Raw genomic sequence first — 15,346 nt, 5'->3', positions numbered from 1 at the left:
GGGGGAATCGGGCCACTTTCCAACCTTTCCCCCTTTAGCCCCTGCCTTCCCTGAAGGCCCATCAGGTTATGCAGTGGATCCCTCTACCTCAGCTCAGGAGCACATGAATACCGGGGTCAAGAGAATCTTCTACCCGGGACGACCTCCAGGGAAGAGGCCAGCGCCCTTCCCAGCCCCCGTGGCGGCTGCACCCCTGGGGAAGCAGCCATCTCCCCTCACCCCTGCCCACGTGCGCGCCAACCAGCTCCAAGCTGTTACCTTTGTGGGACAAGATGCTCCCTCGGAAATTCAACGTTTTCTTTTCTTGTTTGTGGGCATCAAAGGTCCAGAAGAGGTTCACCACGTAGCCAGTCACCTGCCAAGGACCAAAGACCTGTCACGTGAACCGCTGCCCGGTCTCGGGGCACCTGGGTGATGAGGGCAGGACAGAAAAGGCAGCCCTCTTCTGCTCTGCCTCTAGGCATCTCCTTTCTTACAACAGATGGGGGCTTCTTTTGATGTGTAAACTCGTTCAATTTGTGTTGTCATTAAATAATATTAAACTGTACTCCACCTACTCCTAAAAACAAATATGAGACCACTTATTTATATAAAATACAGATTCAATACAACAAGAAATTGCGGGATAAAATGACATGAACCAATTAATAAAGGAAGAAAGGGGGAAGAACTGAAACTAAGGCTGAGAAAAGAGCCGTAGTAATGTAATAAAGGCTAAATCTTCGCTTGGATTTTGCTTCCAAGAGGGCAACAGAAAGAGGGGACATTTAGTGCTCACTGTCTTTCAGGAGCACATATAACCAAGCCCTCAGTGCATAGAAGGATCAGCTCTCACGATTTTTAAATACAGAAAAGCAAACAAAGTTAAAACGTCCTCAACACCAAAGACTTCAGATAAGGTCCCCGTGAGGCCACATGTGGCATCAACCCTCTGTGAAGCTGAGAACATGATCTCAGGTTGTAGCTGAGCAAACGGAATTTGATAAGGCACTGTGTGCGTCAGCTCAAGGACTCTGGGGGCTGTTTGTATCACCACAACCCCCGGGCAGGGAGGGACACGAGGAGGAACAAAGCAACCAGAAAGAACACTCTGGAAGGTGGACGCTCAATTTGAGAAACACTTGGTCACTGATAACTCTGCTGAAGCTGGCGGTGCAGGTGGCCAAGGGAAGGGGTCAGCGGTGCTGGGAGAGGGGACTAGAAGGTCGGTATAAGGTGGCAATGCAGCCAAGGTGTTGGATTCTCACATAAGAAGGCTGCTCTTCTACTGTGGGAACCTCTGCATTAGCGCTTAGCACCAGGAAATCCAATAAAGCTGAAAATTACAGGGCATACATATTCTGTTAACACCAACTCTTTATTTGCACTGTAGCTGTGAACCATTTAATTATACGGTTTAAAAAAAAAAAGGCACCAGACTGAGGCAGAATAATTACATGTGAAGACTCAAGTTGTTCTCCGTAGGGGAAGGCACCAACCTGGTTATGGGAGCTCAGCTCCGCCGGAGCAAGTCATTCATTTTTCTCAATCTCACTGCACTATACTGTACCAGTTCCCATGCACAGTAAAGCCCCACCCAGCTGCTCGCTTGAAATTTCAACATTACCTTGATGTCACTATCCATGGACAGGGTAAAGCTTAGAGAATTCTCACTGTAGCTGTCAATGTGGATATCTGGTGGTGGGATGACTGAAAACAGAACACCACAAAACCAAGAATTAAAAACAAGCGCGTGATGAAAAGTACGGGAGAGAGGACCGCATAGCTTGTACTCGACAGACGAAAGCAACTTTCAGCTTGGAAAGAAAGGGCATTTCTTTGGCAGATTTGACCCATCTATCTCTTTCACCCCTGTTTTCCTGAAGCTGAGGTTGGATCCACAATTGCTTGGTGAACACACAACTCTTGGCTCAGTCGGCTACCTTGGCAATGAACCCAGGCAGAAAAGTTCCATTATGGAAATGCCCAAAGCAGTCCAGCCCTGAGTTGGCTCTTAAAGGTGCAGGAGTCACAGAGAGGGCCCTCTTTACTGGCCCCCCAATGAGCCCTAAGTTGACGTGTGGCAAAATGGAAACAAAACATGGTCTCTGGAGGCTGACGAACTTGAGTTCGAATTCCTGTTTTGACATTTTAGCGGCTGTGTAACCTAGGGCAAGGTACTTATTCTCACTGAGCATAAAGACATTAGCTACACATCACAGCGGTTTGGAATGAACTGATATACTGCAATACTGGGTACAAGGGATGAGCCCTCACAAACTGTTCCCAGTTCCCCTCTCTCCCCTCCTGATAAAGTCCCACACACCCTCATAGGGTGTAAAGCATTAGGCTTTCTCAAAAAGACCTGAACTCAAACTAAGAATCGAGGCAGATGGGGAGACCCCTCTTTGCTCAACTAACGAGCAATCTACTTGTCGCTTCAAAGGCCTGCCACGAGGAAGCTGCCTGGTCCCTGCCCAGTATAACCTGACAGGCTCAATGGGACAACTGTCAGCAGATATCATTTAAGAGACTCGGGTATGAGGCTCCTCAGCGTATATGCTCCTGACAGACAATGCCCAGAGCGACTCAAAGGAATTGGCTCAGATTATTGGCAAAAGAGAGAAATCAAAATCTGAAGGAGCCTCTCCATATGATCAACAGCCAAGCATGGAACATAACAGGGCTCAGGCAAGTTGAGAAACCCAAAGGAAACAGGATGTTGGAAATTTCAGGTAGCCAACTCAGAGCAGATATGGCTTCCGAGCATCTGTAAAGCCCACCTGAAGGAAAACCACGGAGCCCTGGGGACAGTCACAATCCTTTCCAAATGCCAGCGCCCTTGGCTACAAAATGAGGATGATAAGACTTATCTCCTAGGGCTTACAAAGACTACCAGCCATTCATTTGTGTAAAACAGCAAGCACAGTGCTCGGTACACAGAAAGTGCTCAATAAACGGTGGCTTCTCTGGTTGTTATTGTAAATCCACCAAGTTAACGAATACATTTGGTGCTTCTGGCTGACAGCACTGCTATTCTTGCCCAAGTCTCTGCTTCTGCTACTAGAGATGAAGTCACAGACATTTCACAGCACATTCGTTTTAATACACCCACAGGTGTCCCAGCTAAAACAAATGCTGGGAGCTGAGAGTCATCAAAATCATATGAAAGTTTAAGAGAAGCAACCTCCCACTGAGATTTTTTTCCCCCTGAGATGGTTCCCTCATCTGTTTCCTCATTGTTTTTGCTCACTGTCTGCTTGTTTTTTCTTTAGGAGGCATCAGGAACCGTACCCAGGGCCTCCTGTGTAGAAGGCAGGCACTCAACTGCTTGAGCGACATCCACTCCCTGCTCATTTGTTTTTTTCCTCCTTATCTGCTCACTATTGTTGTTTTTGTTTTTTTTACTCGATGTCTGCTCATGGTTTGTCTTCTTTAGGAAGTACCCAGAACCGAACTCAGGACCTTCCATGTGGGAGGTGGGTGCTCAACCGCTTGAGCCACATCTGCTCCCTCTTCCCACTGAGATTTTCAAGTGCAAGTGTGACCTGTGTGTGGGGCATTCGAGGTGCAAGTATTCTGTGGAACTTCAAACCTCCTTTCTTTTCAGTATGTACTGTCAGTGTGTTTTGACCATGATTTTGTAGAGGGAAATGATAAAACACAAAAACCCCAGGGGAATGTGAATTCAGTAAGCTTTTTTGAACCTCTACAAATATTCTTGCTCCAAAGACTGACCATCACTAAGTCTGACTGCCTCCTGCCCTGACTTCAGTGATTCTAGATGTTAGAGGCAACCAGATGACTTTCCCTCTCCCAAAGCCTACGTCCCCCAGGCCTCAGGTTTGAGTCAAATCCCCAATCACATTTCATGCCACAGTGTACCTCTGATTTTTTGAGGTACTGGGGCCAGAAATTGAACCCAGGACTTCATATGTGGGAAGCTGGCGCTCAATTACTGAGCACTCCCCTAAGTTGGCTTCTTCAATTATTTGCTTGTTGTTTGTCTTTTTTTTTTTTTTTCAGAAAGGCGTGGGAAGCAGGTGCTCAACTGCTTGAGCCACATCTGCTCTCACCTCTGATTTTAATACCCACGAATGCAGAAATAAAAGCACCAAGTTCAAAGGCTAAGGTCAAGGATGCCACTCAGGAAGCCAAGTTGTACCCAATCTCCCAAAGTGTGCCAGAACCGTTCATCGTGCTTGCTTCACTTCATTCATTTATCCACGATTTCGTTAGTTCCTATGTCCCAGGCTTTTTGCTAGATACCAGTGAGAAAGTGGAGAAAAACAGACTAAGCAACTCTGCTTCTGGGGAAGGGCACATACAAGACAAAGCGCCAGCCCGCCACGGAGAGCACGGAAGTCCGTGGGGCAGGTGTCTCAGCGTGGAGGGAAGCACTGGAGCACGTGGTTAAGGGCCAGGCTTTGGTTCCAAGCCCACTTCTGCCACCCACTGATTGTGTGCCCTGGAGCATATGACATCACTTCTCTCCCTTTCCGTATCGGTTTTTCTTAAAGTGGCATGAGGGTTCCGAGTTGATCAGTCAATGTATGCGAAGCCGCGTGCACTCCAGAGTGCCCGCATTACTGATACCAGCTCTAGTGCCTGGAACGACCACCTGTGCTATTTGTCAGGGCTGCTGGGAGAAGCAACACGTGTCAGCACAGCTGCTCTCTTAAGAATCTGTCAATGAAACGCACCAGGTCACCTTTCTCAAGAAGGAAGACCTCCTCTGTCTCGGGTATCCTGCACACTACAAGCCAGAGAACACAGGCCCGGCACACTGGCCCTCGGAAAGCCCTCGCTATGCTTGTGTTGTAAGAAGTGCTCAGTTCCCGAAGGAGGAACTCATCCCACAGTCACCCCGAAAGACTTCGGATCCAAAACACTATGGAGATACCCAGAAATGTGGGGGTGCTGGGGAACGGGAGCCCGGGAAGTTTTCTAATCTATGCTTCACCATTTTCTCGTCATACTGAAGTTATTTCCAAAGGGTTTCTATAGTCTCTAAAGCTGCAAATGCTGGAACCATTTACCTTTTCCTTTCGTGGTGGTAATGGATTTAGAGTCGCTCCAGTTTCCTATTCCACGACTAGTCACTGCAGCCACCTTTTGAAATCAGAGGGCGAATTAGTATGAAATAAGGTCAATATACCATACCGTGAGAATTTAAACTAAAGGGGTGAGACTTTGGCATTGAGGGTGGAAAAAAACGAGTGAGCCAGGATAGTCGGAGGCCTCAGCAACTGAAATGAGAGGGGAAGAGATCAACGGAGGGAACCTGGGTAAAGGGAATTGTGAAAGTGCTGAGATAATGGAACCTCTCTGGTTTGAGAGATGGCCAGCTTTGTCTAAAGGACAGGTGTGTGCAAAAGTGTGTATCTACAGACACACACACATGAAGAAGGGTCTAAGGGAGTGTCTGGTGTGTGCCTTTGATGGTCTCAACAAATTTGCCTTACACAAGATCTATCTCCTTTCTGCTAACATCTAGCAGTAATATATTTAATAACAACTCCACAATGCTGGTTTATAAATGCCATTTCTCATGGCTCTGCTTTAGCCTGCAGCTAGAGCTAAGAAGAAGAGAGGCAGGTGCAAAAGTTTAAGGTAGAAAACCAGCAGAACATCTGGGTTAAGAGGAGGGAAAAGCTGCATGTTGGTTATCGGAGTCTGATTTCAAGTTCTTTGGGGCATCAATTTAAGAGACTGAAAGAAAACCTTCATCCAGGGCAGGAGGTTGGGTATTTTGCAGAGTACTAACACGCACCAGATAAAGGTACATGTGGCACACTCGTGACACGGCAACCTCTTTGCTAAGTTCTAAAACCACCTGGATGGCTGCGATGGACATTAGTACTCACTCTGACGGTATAGAGCGCGTTGACCAGCAAGTTCTTTATTTCGGTGTAGTTACCAGCAGACCGCTGGGAGGACCACATCTTGGAACCACTCCTGCTGTATTCTACCTGAAGTGAGAAGAGAAGAATGTTAGTCAAAGGCGGCCAAAGGCCTGGAATCCCTAATCTCTTACCAGGAGGTAGGAGGGGAGGAGGAAGGTTGGGTGCAGAATGTTCTGGCAGGTGGGCTGTCACTTACGAGGCCAGGCCAAATCTAATATCCACACGGGGCCCTGCTCTGCTCCAACACACCCGGAGATGCGCCGCTCACCCCACCACCCCCAGCCGGCTCCTGGAGGGTACTCACAATGTATTCACGGATGAGGCCGTGGGTGTGGGCAGGGGGAGACCAGTGGCCCTCAATCACCCCCTCGGCCTCCCTGTGGAGCGTCAGCTGGAGATTTTGAGGGGCGTCTGGCACTAGAAAAAGAGTCACCTCAGGGTTAAAACCCATGGTCAACTGGAGATATTTTCCTAAGCTTACAACAAGGCCAAGGAGGAAACCAGAGAAGGCCACTGGCTGGGACTTTCACGTAGACAAAAGTGCCTTCCTCCTCCTTTTCTTCCAGAATGCAAGGGTGTGCAACGTCAGGCCTCAGCAGGCCAATTAGCAGCTCAAAAAGGGCTGCAGGGCAGGATTCCATGGGCAGCTCGGCTCCTGGGATTTCAATCCTGAGATCTTATCATCAAGGGCAGCGTCCACTGACTCGGCTCTTGGAGAAGTAAACAGGGTGCCATGGAATGACCAAAGAGCAAAAAGACATTTTCTAACATCACAGAACTTCTCTGTCCAAACGAATGTGACCACCTTCACACCAGACCCGTTAACGAGTCCAGTGCTGGCATATTCAAGACACTTCTGGATCTTCTCTCTCTCTCTTTTTTAGGAGGTACCAGGGGTTGAACCCAGGCCCTCGTGTGTGGGGGGCAGGCACTCAACCACTGAGCTACACTCACCCCCCCCCCCATGGATCTTCTCTTTTGTGAACACCTTCAGGAGCACGTCAAAAGCCACACAGGAAAACCAGTTACAATACTTTACAGTAAAACTTCATTTTGACTGCAACAAGTATTTTTCTCTGTTAATAACCCACAGAGGAGGAATATTTGTCAGTAATCAGTGGCCTGTAAGCCCCTCAAGGGCAGGAGGTGGGTCTTACCTAACACACTACCCAGGCAAGAGCAGCTGCTCAGCCAGTATCTGTGGGGTGAGGATGAATGAATGAATGAATGAATGGGGATCTCTCGAAGATTAGTTCCACAGGTTCTGATGGTAAAGGCAAGTGAAGAGTGTACCACACTGGAATAAGCAGGTAATCACCCAGTGCTAACTACCCAGGAAGGAGGGAGGAAGCTAGAAACTCTTGGACACATGGATTTTGGTATGTTTCAGAAAAACCTAGCCACACTCTAGCAATGGAAGAAATTGTATCATTGATGTGAGACAGTGGCCCTGGGAGTTGCTGAGGGCAGGGAGAGGGAAGAGGTGTGATATAGGGGCATTTTTGGGACTTGGAGTTGTCCTGAATGATATTGCGGAGACAAATGCAGGACATTATATATCCTGCCATAATCCACTGAATGGACTGGGAGAGAGTGTGAACTACAATATAAACTATAATCCATGCTCCGTAGCAGTCATTCATCAAATGAATAATGAAAGAAGTTGTTGACGTGAGAGGAGTGGGGGGGGGGGAGTGGGGTATATGGGAACCTCTAATACTTCTTAACATAACATTTTGTGTCATCTATATATCTTTTTAAAAAAAACAAAACCTAGTCACAATACTTCCTAGACAAGCCTTATATGTTACTTATGATGAGCTCATAAATGCCAAATGCTGGGAAGGACACCTAGAGAAGGAAAGTGGAGGCAGAAACGTGATGAGAAATGAAAAAGAGGGCAATGGTGGGGAGATTTGGAAATACACTGCTTCACTCTCCGACAGAATAAGGAGAACAAATCTTCAATAACTCAGGCAAGACCAAAAAGCTCAAAAGAAAGAGAACCAAGTCGCATATAGAGGACAACGCTCCCACATGCCCAAGCACCGCTGGTCTCACATCCACTAGAACATAAGCTACAATACTCACGTCCTTCTGGAGTTCTCAAGGTCACAAACTCATTAGTGTTGTGCACTCTGCTCAGACACTGGACCTGGACTTTAACCTGGTAAGTGGTGTCAGGTTTCAAGACCTTTAATATAGTGTTGGTTTTATTGCTGTGAGTCTCTAGAGCCTTCCAGATGCTGTCTCCAACCAACCTGGTGAAGAGAATAAAGATATTATCACCTAGAGGCAGCACAGGGTGACCGAGGAACATGGCTCAGTTACTGCACACCATGCATAAGATCACGGAATATCCAACATCTTCCTCTCTCATGGTAAAGACATGACCCACCTGTAGTAGACGTTATAGACACAAGAAGCAGAGGGCATTTTTTTGGGCCGCGTCCAGGTCAAGGTTACATCCCCAGAGAAGTCAGCTGTCCACTGAAGATTCTGTACTTTGTATACAGTTAACTCATCTAGGAAGGCAAATGGGGGAAAGTGAAAGAAAGTTTTATCTTACAAATCCTTGGTTCGAAGATTCCAAGAGGACCCTGCTTTTAGAGAATTCTGTGACCTAGACTGGTGGAAGGACGCAAACATCATCTTAAAAAGAAACCCCAGAAAACAGAGTTGCAATCTCCCTGCACAGGGTTTCTTCGGGAGTCTCCTAAATTTCCTGGCATATTTCTCCTTGCATTTCACCTTCTGCCTGCCTGCAGCACTTAGAACCTGTTTCTCAAAAGAGAATGCTAAGTCCAAGGACAGCATCAGGGTGGGATCCTGACTCAACCAACTCCAGCTAGAAGGGACTCAGTTAACCCTGCCACAAAGCTGGAGGCTCGTGAGAGCCTCGGTGCACCAACCTGGGGTGCAAAGTCCATTTGAAACAAACCCAAGATGGGCTTTCTGCTAACAGGAATGAGGTTGGCCGGAAGTTTACACCAGAGTCAGGCCAACCTCGCCTCACTTGATGCACCAAAATTGTGCAAAATTTGGTTTCGTTTTCAGACTAAGGAAAAGGGACAACAGGTTCTAGCCAGGAGGGGTAAACGGAGAACCCAGGCCGGGAGCCTGGAGCCCAGAACTCACCGCTGCAGCCCCGCTCATCACTCTCATCCGAGCAGTCCAGGAAGCCGTCGCAGCGCTCGGACAGGACGATGCAGGTCTCGTCGTCCTCGCACTTGAACTCCGTGCTCATGCAGGTCAAGGTGCTGTGTGTGGCTGAAACACAAAGAGCCTTCTTAAGCCTGCTGGGGAAGGGTCAGGTTGGAAAGCAATGCTGTTTAGGAAAAGTGGTTTGACCTCTTAGAACTAACCAGTCTCTGCTTTAAGCCCGCCTCTGGAACAAGGAGGGGAAGGATGTTAGGCTGGAAGTGTTATCCATCACATCTAACATCTGCCTTCAAGAAGAGCAAGTGCTTTGGATTCAACAGGTTTGGGCTCACATCCTCGCTCTGTGTCAACATGAGCAAACTGCTTAATATCTCCAAAATTCTGTTCCCCTTCCTAAAACTGGGGTAACGATTCCATGCCTGTTGTGACTATAAGGGACTAATGAGATCAAGCCCCTGGAAAAGTGTCCGACGCATAGCATGAATCAACAAATTTCAGCCATTACCTAACAACATTATGACTTATTCTGTGATCACTATTATACTGCAGCTCACAAGGACAGTGTGATCTCTGGTTTGAGTACTAATATAACAGCGAGAGGATAACAGCATGCCTCCTTTATGACAGTACTTTTAATTGTAAAGGTTTCAAGCATTTTTATATAAAATGAAATGATGCAAATAAAGAGCACTGGGAAGTGGAGGGTTATGCAACTACGGCTAGGTTATTAACCGCAGTTTGATGTTCTCCAAGTAGTGTTAAACTGCATGGGGAAAAGCAGGTGTGGCTCAAACAATTGAGCTGCCACCTACTACATGGGAGGTCCCATGGTTTTGTTCCCGGTGCCTCCTAAAGAAGTCAGCAAGCTGAAGCAATGAGCAGGCACGGCGAGCTGACACAACAAGATGACATAGGGAGGAAAACATAATGAGAGACAAAACAAAGCAGGGAGCAGAGGTGACTCAAGCGATTAGGCACCTCCCTCCCACATCAGAGGTCCTGGGTTCAGCTCCCAGCGCCTCCTAAAGAAAAAAAGGAAGACAAACAGATGCAGCAAGTGAAAAACAACAAGGGGGTGGGGAGAAATAAATAAAATAAATCTTACAAATAAAATAAAATAAACTGCATGAGGGAGGGGGGCAGTTCTAGAAAGGAAGTTATGGCACCATAATTACAGATGATCCCAAAAGAAGGAAATAAGGAATGGCTAAAGAACCCAAACCTGCTGCCCCAGGCTGCCCTGGCCTGGCCCTCCGCAGGTGTGTCAGGTGTTGACCCCTGCCTGCGCAGCCCCTGAGCTAATCCTGCACAAGGATGGGGGCTACAAGGAAAGGGTTACATCAGAAAAGAAATCCACCAGTGAAGAGGATCTGAAATTAATCTTACTGCTCTAAACCAAAGGTGCCCATTCCCATCACCCCTGGAATCTGTCCATGTTACCTCTGTTTTGTCTAAAGCAAAAGGAATTTCAGGTGTGATTAGGTTAAGGATCTTGAGATAAGAGTATCCTGGGATACTCAGGTGTGTCCTATCTAATCACATGGGTTCTTAGCTGTGGTCAGGGAAAGGAAAATATGAAGGAAAGAAAACGTGAAGACAAAAGACAGCTCAGAGAGATGAGCTAGTGCTGGCTTTAAAAACAGAAAAGGAGCCAAAATGTGGGCAGCCTTGAGAAGCTGGGAGAAGCAAGGCAACAGGGCCTTCCCAGAGCCCCCAGAAAAGAACGCAGGCCTGCTGATACCCGGCTCAGCCCAGGGAGGCCTGGGTCAGACGGGAAGATAACAAAGTAGTTTTGTGGTTTTTTAAAATTATGGTAGCATATATGTAATATAAAATTTGACATTTTAACCATTTTTAAGTGTACAATTCAGTGACATTAGTAGCAATTACAGAGTTGTGCTGACATCAACACTATCCATTACCAAAATTTTTCCATCACCCCAAAAAACTCTGTACCCACTAAGCAGTGACTCCCCAATCCCTCTCCCTCCCATCCCCAGTACCCTGTAATCTGCCTTCCCATGAATTTGCTTATTCTAACTATTTCATGTAAGTGGAATCATAACGATAGCTGTCCTTTGGTGTCTGGCTTTTTTCACTTGGCATGACGTCGTCAAGTTTCCATCCACATGGTAGCGTGTACCAGCACGCCTTGCCTTTTTATGGCTGAGCAAAAATCCACTGTAGGGACAGACCACATTTTTTTTATCCATCCTTCTGTTAATGGACATTTGAATTGTTTCCAGCTTGGCTACTGTGAACAATGTTGCTCCAAACATCCCTGTACAGGTATCTACTTGGGTAAATGTGTTGTTTTAAGCCACTAAGTTTAGGGTACTTTGTTATTACCAGCAGAAAGAGAAAACCAATACACATTCTATCCTCTGTATTTGCCCAGATCTCATATTGGGGATTATGCCTTGGTTTTCTGACTTCAAACTATAATTTCCCCCTGGGACTCAGGCCCTGAACCCCTCCTAGCTCTCGTCCCCTGCTGCCATGGACATATATACAATAACAACACAATTTCATATCAATGCCATGAGCCAAGCACGAATTCTACGCTAAACCCCTTTAACCGAAAAGTGGATTAAATATAGCCATTCAACAGAATTTAAAAATTACATTCCCAGGATATTGATACTAAAAGTAATTACCAAAGAGACCACTAAACCATTGTAGGAATGGGAAGTAAAGAATCTACACATCAGGGGGTCTTAAGAGTTTTCTGCGGAAGTTCTAAAAACTGGACCCACCCCAAAGCTACTAAGCAGGAAACAAGGAGCTGTGTACATGCAGTTTTTACAAGCTCCATGCGAGCATCAAACTGTCCAGGGCTGAGAACTCCTGTTCTAGAACAAGGCACAGGAAATCCTGTTTTCAACCTGAATCCTCTTCTGGGTAACATGCTTTGAGATGAAGACAGATAAACTGGATAAACAGGAAATTCTGTTTTCTACCTGAATCCTCTTCTGGTTATCATGCTTTGAGATGAAGACAAAAATAGATAAACTGGTTCACATGAAAGAATCAAGCTGTTCAAGAGAAAATGATAGAGGATCCAGAGATGTATTCCTAGTGATGAAAATATGAAGTAGTAGAGGGATGGAATGCTAAAACAACTGATTAGTTTTCACGTGAAAGAAGAATTAAGACTTTGCAAGAGGTCTCAAGATGGAGGTACAGACATCAATTTTTTTTTTAAAAGGAGCTCTCTAATACAGTAATTCTCAATGGGAAGAAGGGAACTATCAAAGTTAATTGTGAAGCTTTTCACAAACCTTAATCTCACATCTTCACTAAACTGAAATTGGTTTGCCTTGGGAAGAAGAAGCAGGGGGGTGGGGTTTGTTATATATAAAAATGCATTCAGATATTTGAAAAAGGTTTGAGAACCACCACTGTAACAGTCTCCAAAGCCCAAGATGGAACTCTCCATCCATCCACCCAGCCAGCCAGCCAGCCAGCCAGCCAATAAACACATACTGAGGACCTAGTATTAATTGGGTTCTGTTCCAGATACTGAGAATATGGGGATGTGTAAAACAAAGGACCTGTCTTCAGAGAGCTTTACCTTCTGTTGATGGAAAGAGTCAGCAAACAAGTAAATATATGCATGCCTAATTTCAGATGGCAATAAGAGTTACAAAGGAGCAAAAGGGTGGCAAGAGTGACTGGGGACATGCCACGTTATATAGGACAGCCAGGGAGGGCCTTTCTGCTCAGCAGGGGACTGTTTTGAAAAAAAGCTACAATCCCCATCAGAAGTGTATTCCATTTGGTAAGAACACGGTAAATTCGACACGAATATTAGTTAACCAGCAACACTGGAAGATGTTCAATTTCTTCCAAACCATGTGACTTTCTGAAACATGTCTCGATATTTTAAAAACAGAAAAACAAGGGTTTCAGAAATTTGGAATAAGCTTGCCATTAATCTTCGAAAAGTCTTAAGCTGATTATTAAGCTGATGATTAATGGGTGCTTAGAACAAGCTGCCTGGTGATGAAGGCCCAGCTTCTCTGAGAAGAACCATGCCACCCTAATATCATTTCCTTTTTTGAAAGGGTTATAAGATTAATGGATTGGGGGAAATTGTGGATATAGTACAACTTTATTTGCTATATCAAACCAAACAAAATCCTTGTAAGAAAGACAGATTTGAAGCAAGCTGAATAAATGACTTAATTATAATTAAATATTAATTAATAAATTGATCCCAACAGGGAGAGAGATGCAATAAAAAAAAAATAACAGAGAAAATGAGTTTAACATTCATCTTATTGTGTGGTTGCTTATTTGGTTCAGATGTTTGTACTATTATTTTGGTGAGTTTGAGATCAATTTCCTATTATTTTAATGCCCCAGAGGTTCTTTTTTTCCTTCTTTTAATACAAGGGTAGAATTTTACACTAAGGCCTATTTAATTTCTCTGTGTTGGTTTTGGCATATTCCATTCTAAGATCTTTCAGTGTGGCATAATGGAAGGACCACAGCTTTGTTTAAGAGAAGGTTAAATAAATATCCCAGTCTGTTTACTGACTAGGCAATCCTCTTTGAACCTTAATTTTCATATCTCTAAAATGGAGATAATAATACCAAAGTCACAAGGTTATTATGACAATTACCATGAAATGTATATGTAGGTGCCTGAACTATGAATGGCATTTTAGGGCCCATCAACAAATGTTAGTTTCCCCTTTGTGAATCCTGATTATTTCACCCAGAACACAGTAAGTTTTCTCGCCAACTTCGTATTATTTGCACGTATGACGAAATTTCATCCTTGCCTTCCAAGTTTTCATCCAAGTCATTAATGACATTTTAAACAGAAGAAGGCCCCTTAAACGGCATCTGAAAATGTTACAAGAGCAAATACAAAGAGCAAAGCAGAAGCAGCCTTGAGAAGATGGCCTATGATGAAGGAAAGCTAAAAACATAAAAACTAAATAAGAGCAAAAAGGGGCAAGAAAACAGTCAGCATAATCATGAAGGAAATACAGAAGACAACAGAACAAGGAGGAAAGAGATGTTAAAGCTTAACCAAGGCCACAGAACCCTGCTAAACATGGAAAAAACTTTTTAAAAAATGGACACACAGCCAAAGAATGAATGGTATTGAAGATAAATTCCATCTGCAAATCCAAACCAAGATGAAAAGCTCGACCCCACAAATTATATATGTGACAAAGATGTGGGAAAGGGATGTAATATGGAAATGCTAGCTAAGGAAATAAAGGTATCCCTCACTATCTGAACTTACTTGGTTTATTTATTTATAAGGATGATAAATACAAGTATCAAAAGATAACTTATCTGAATCCTTTTGTTTTGTGAGTTCCAGATAACAAGTAGCAGCAAACTAACAAAGAGGGATCCACCCCCAAAACAGAATCTGAATCTACTGGATTTCTGATTTTAGATAAAAATTTAGTGTCCCTAAAGTGAAAAGCAAGCAAACAAAACAAATATAAAAGTCATCTTAGCTTGGAAATTGAGAAAGTAGAAGGAAACTCAAAGACCTTAGAGGAGTATTTCTTTTGTTTTCATTTTAAAAATTTTTAATTAGGTATATCATGCATACATGAACATACATAAACAACAAGTGTGCAGTAAAAGTTGTGAACTTACAAAACAAACATGCATAGCATACAGGACTCTTAAAGCAGTATTTCTAGAACAAAGACCCCTTAGGTAGCAACTTAACAAATTCCCTAACTTCTAGCCAAAAAAAAAAAAGCTCCTTAGAGAACAAAACAAAAGCAGCTCTGATAATCAAGGGAGATGAAAGGAAAACTGAATCCCAGGGGACACTTGGGCACCACAGAAAAAACAAAAAAAGTAAGACAAAAAACCTACACATTGTGGAAATACATGGGTTTCATACTTTTCCAGTGAAGGTTGGCCCAAGATGATTTTTCTCTCAAGTCAGAGTATATCAGGACCTAATGAAATCAGCCATAACCAAATACAGAGAGAGAACAAAGGAGTGTGAAAAATGGCACAGACTCATAAAAGAGGTATATGGAGAAGGCCACCAGCAAGGACAGTTGATTTTGTGAAATGAAAAGGAAGAAAATGCCTCCTACAGTTTCTGATCTATCCTTCTAACTTTCTACCTGGATGCTACACACTTCCCTAGACTAACTGGGCTGGTTAAGTGCAGGTGTCAACTTGCCTAGGAAATGGTGTCCAATTGTTTGGTCAAACAAGCCCTGGCCTGATGGTTACTCAGAGGCTCTGTTGTGGACTTAAGTCATTAGTCTGTGGATTGAATTCTCTAGCTGATAACATCTATA

The 15,346-nt window shown here is 44.5% G+C and overlaps 1 protein-coding gene across 2 annotated transcripts in view; it reads right to left on the bottom strand.

Moving 5' to 3' along the window:
• The window catches only part of SORL1 (sortilin related receptor 1), a 155,839-nt gene that overhangs the window by 19,853 nt on the left and 120,640 nt on the right, over nucleotides 1–15,346 (bottom strand). For both annotated transcript variants that reach the window (XM_058289316.1, XM_023589115.3), the window contains exons 33-40: nucleotides 9,024–9,155; nucleotides 8,284–8,410; nucleotides 7,977–8,146; nucleotides 6,190–6,302; nucleotides 5,847–5,951; nucleotides 5,019–5,091; nucleotides 1,607–1,689; nucleotides 259–355 (exon numbers count right to left, since the gene is read on the bottom strand). In XM_058289316.1, the coding sequence (XP_058145299.1) occupies nucleotides 259–355; nucleotides 1,607–1,689; nucleotides 5,019–5,091; nucleotides 5,847–5,951; nucleotides 6,190–6,302; nucleotides 7,977–8,146; nucleotides 8,284–8,410; nucleotides 9,024–9,155 (900 nt within the window). The remainder of the gene's footprint in view (nucleotides 1–258; nucleotides 356–1,606; nucleotides 1,690–5,018; nucleotides 5,092–5,846; nucleotides 5,952–6,189; nucleotides 6,303–7,976; nucleotides 8,147–8,283; nucleotides 8,411–9,023; nucleotides 9,156–15,346) is intronic.

The sequence above is a fragment of the Dasypus novemcinctus genome, chromosome 27 (genome assembly GCF_030445035.2).
Source record: "Dasypus novemcinctus isolate mDasNov1 chromosome 27, mDasNov1.1.hap2, whole genome shotgun sequence".
In the NCBI taxonomy this organism is placed as follows: domain Eukaryota; kingdom Metazoa; phylum Chordata; class Mammalia; order Cingulata; family Dasypodidae; genus Dasypus; species Dasypus novemcinctus.
This window is presented reverse-complemented; position numbering and strand designations above follow the sequence as displayed.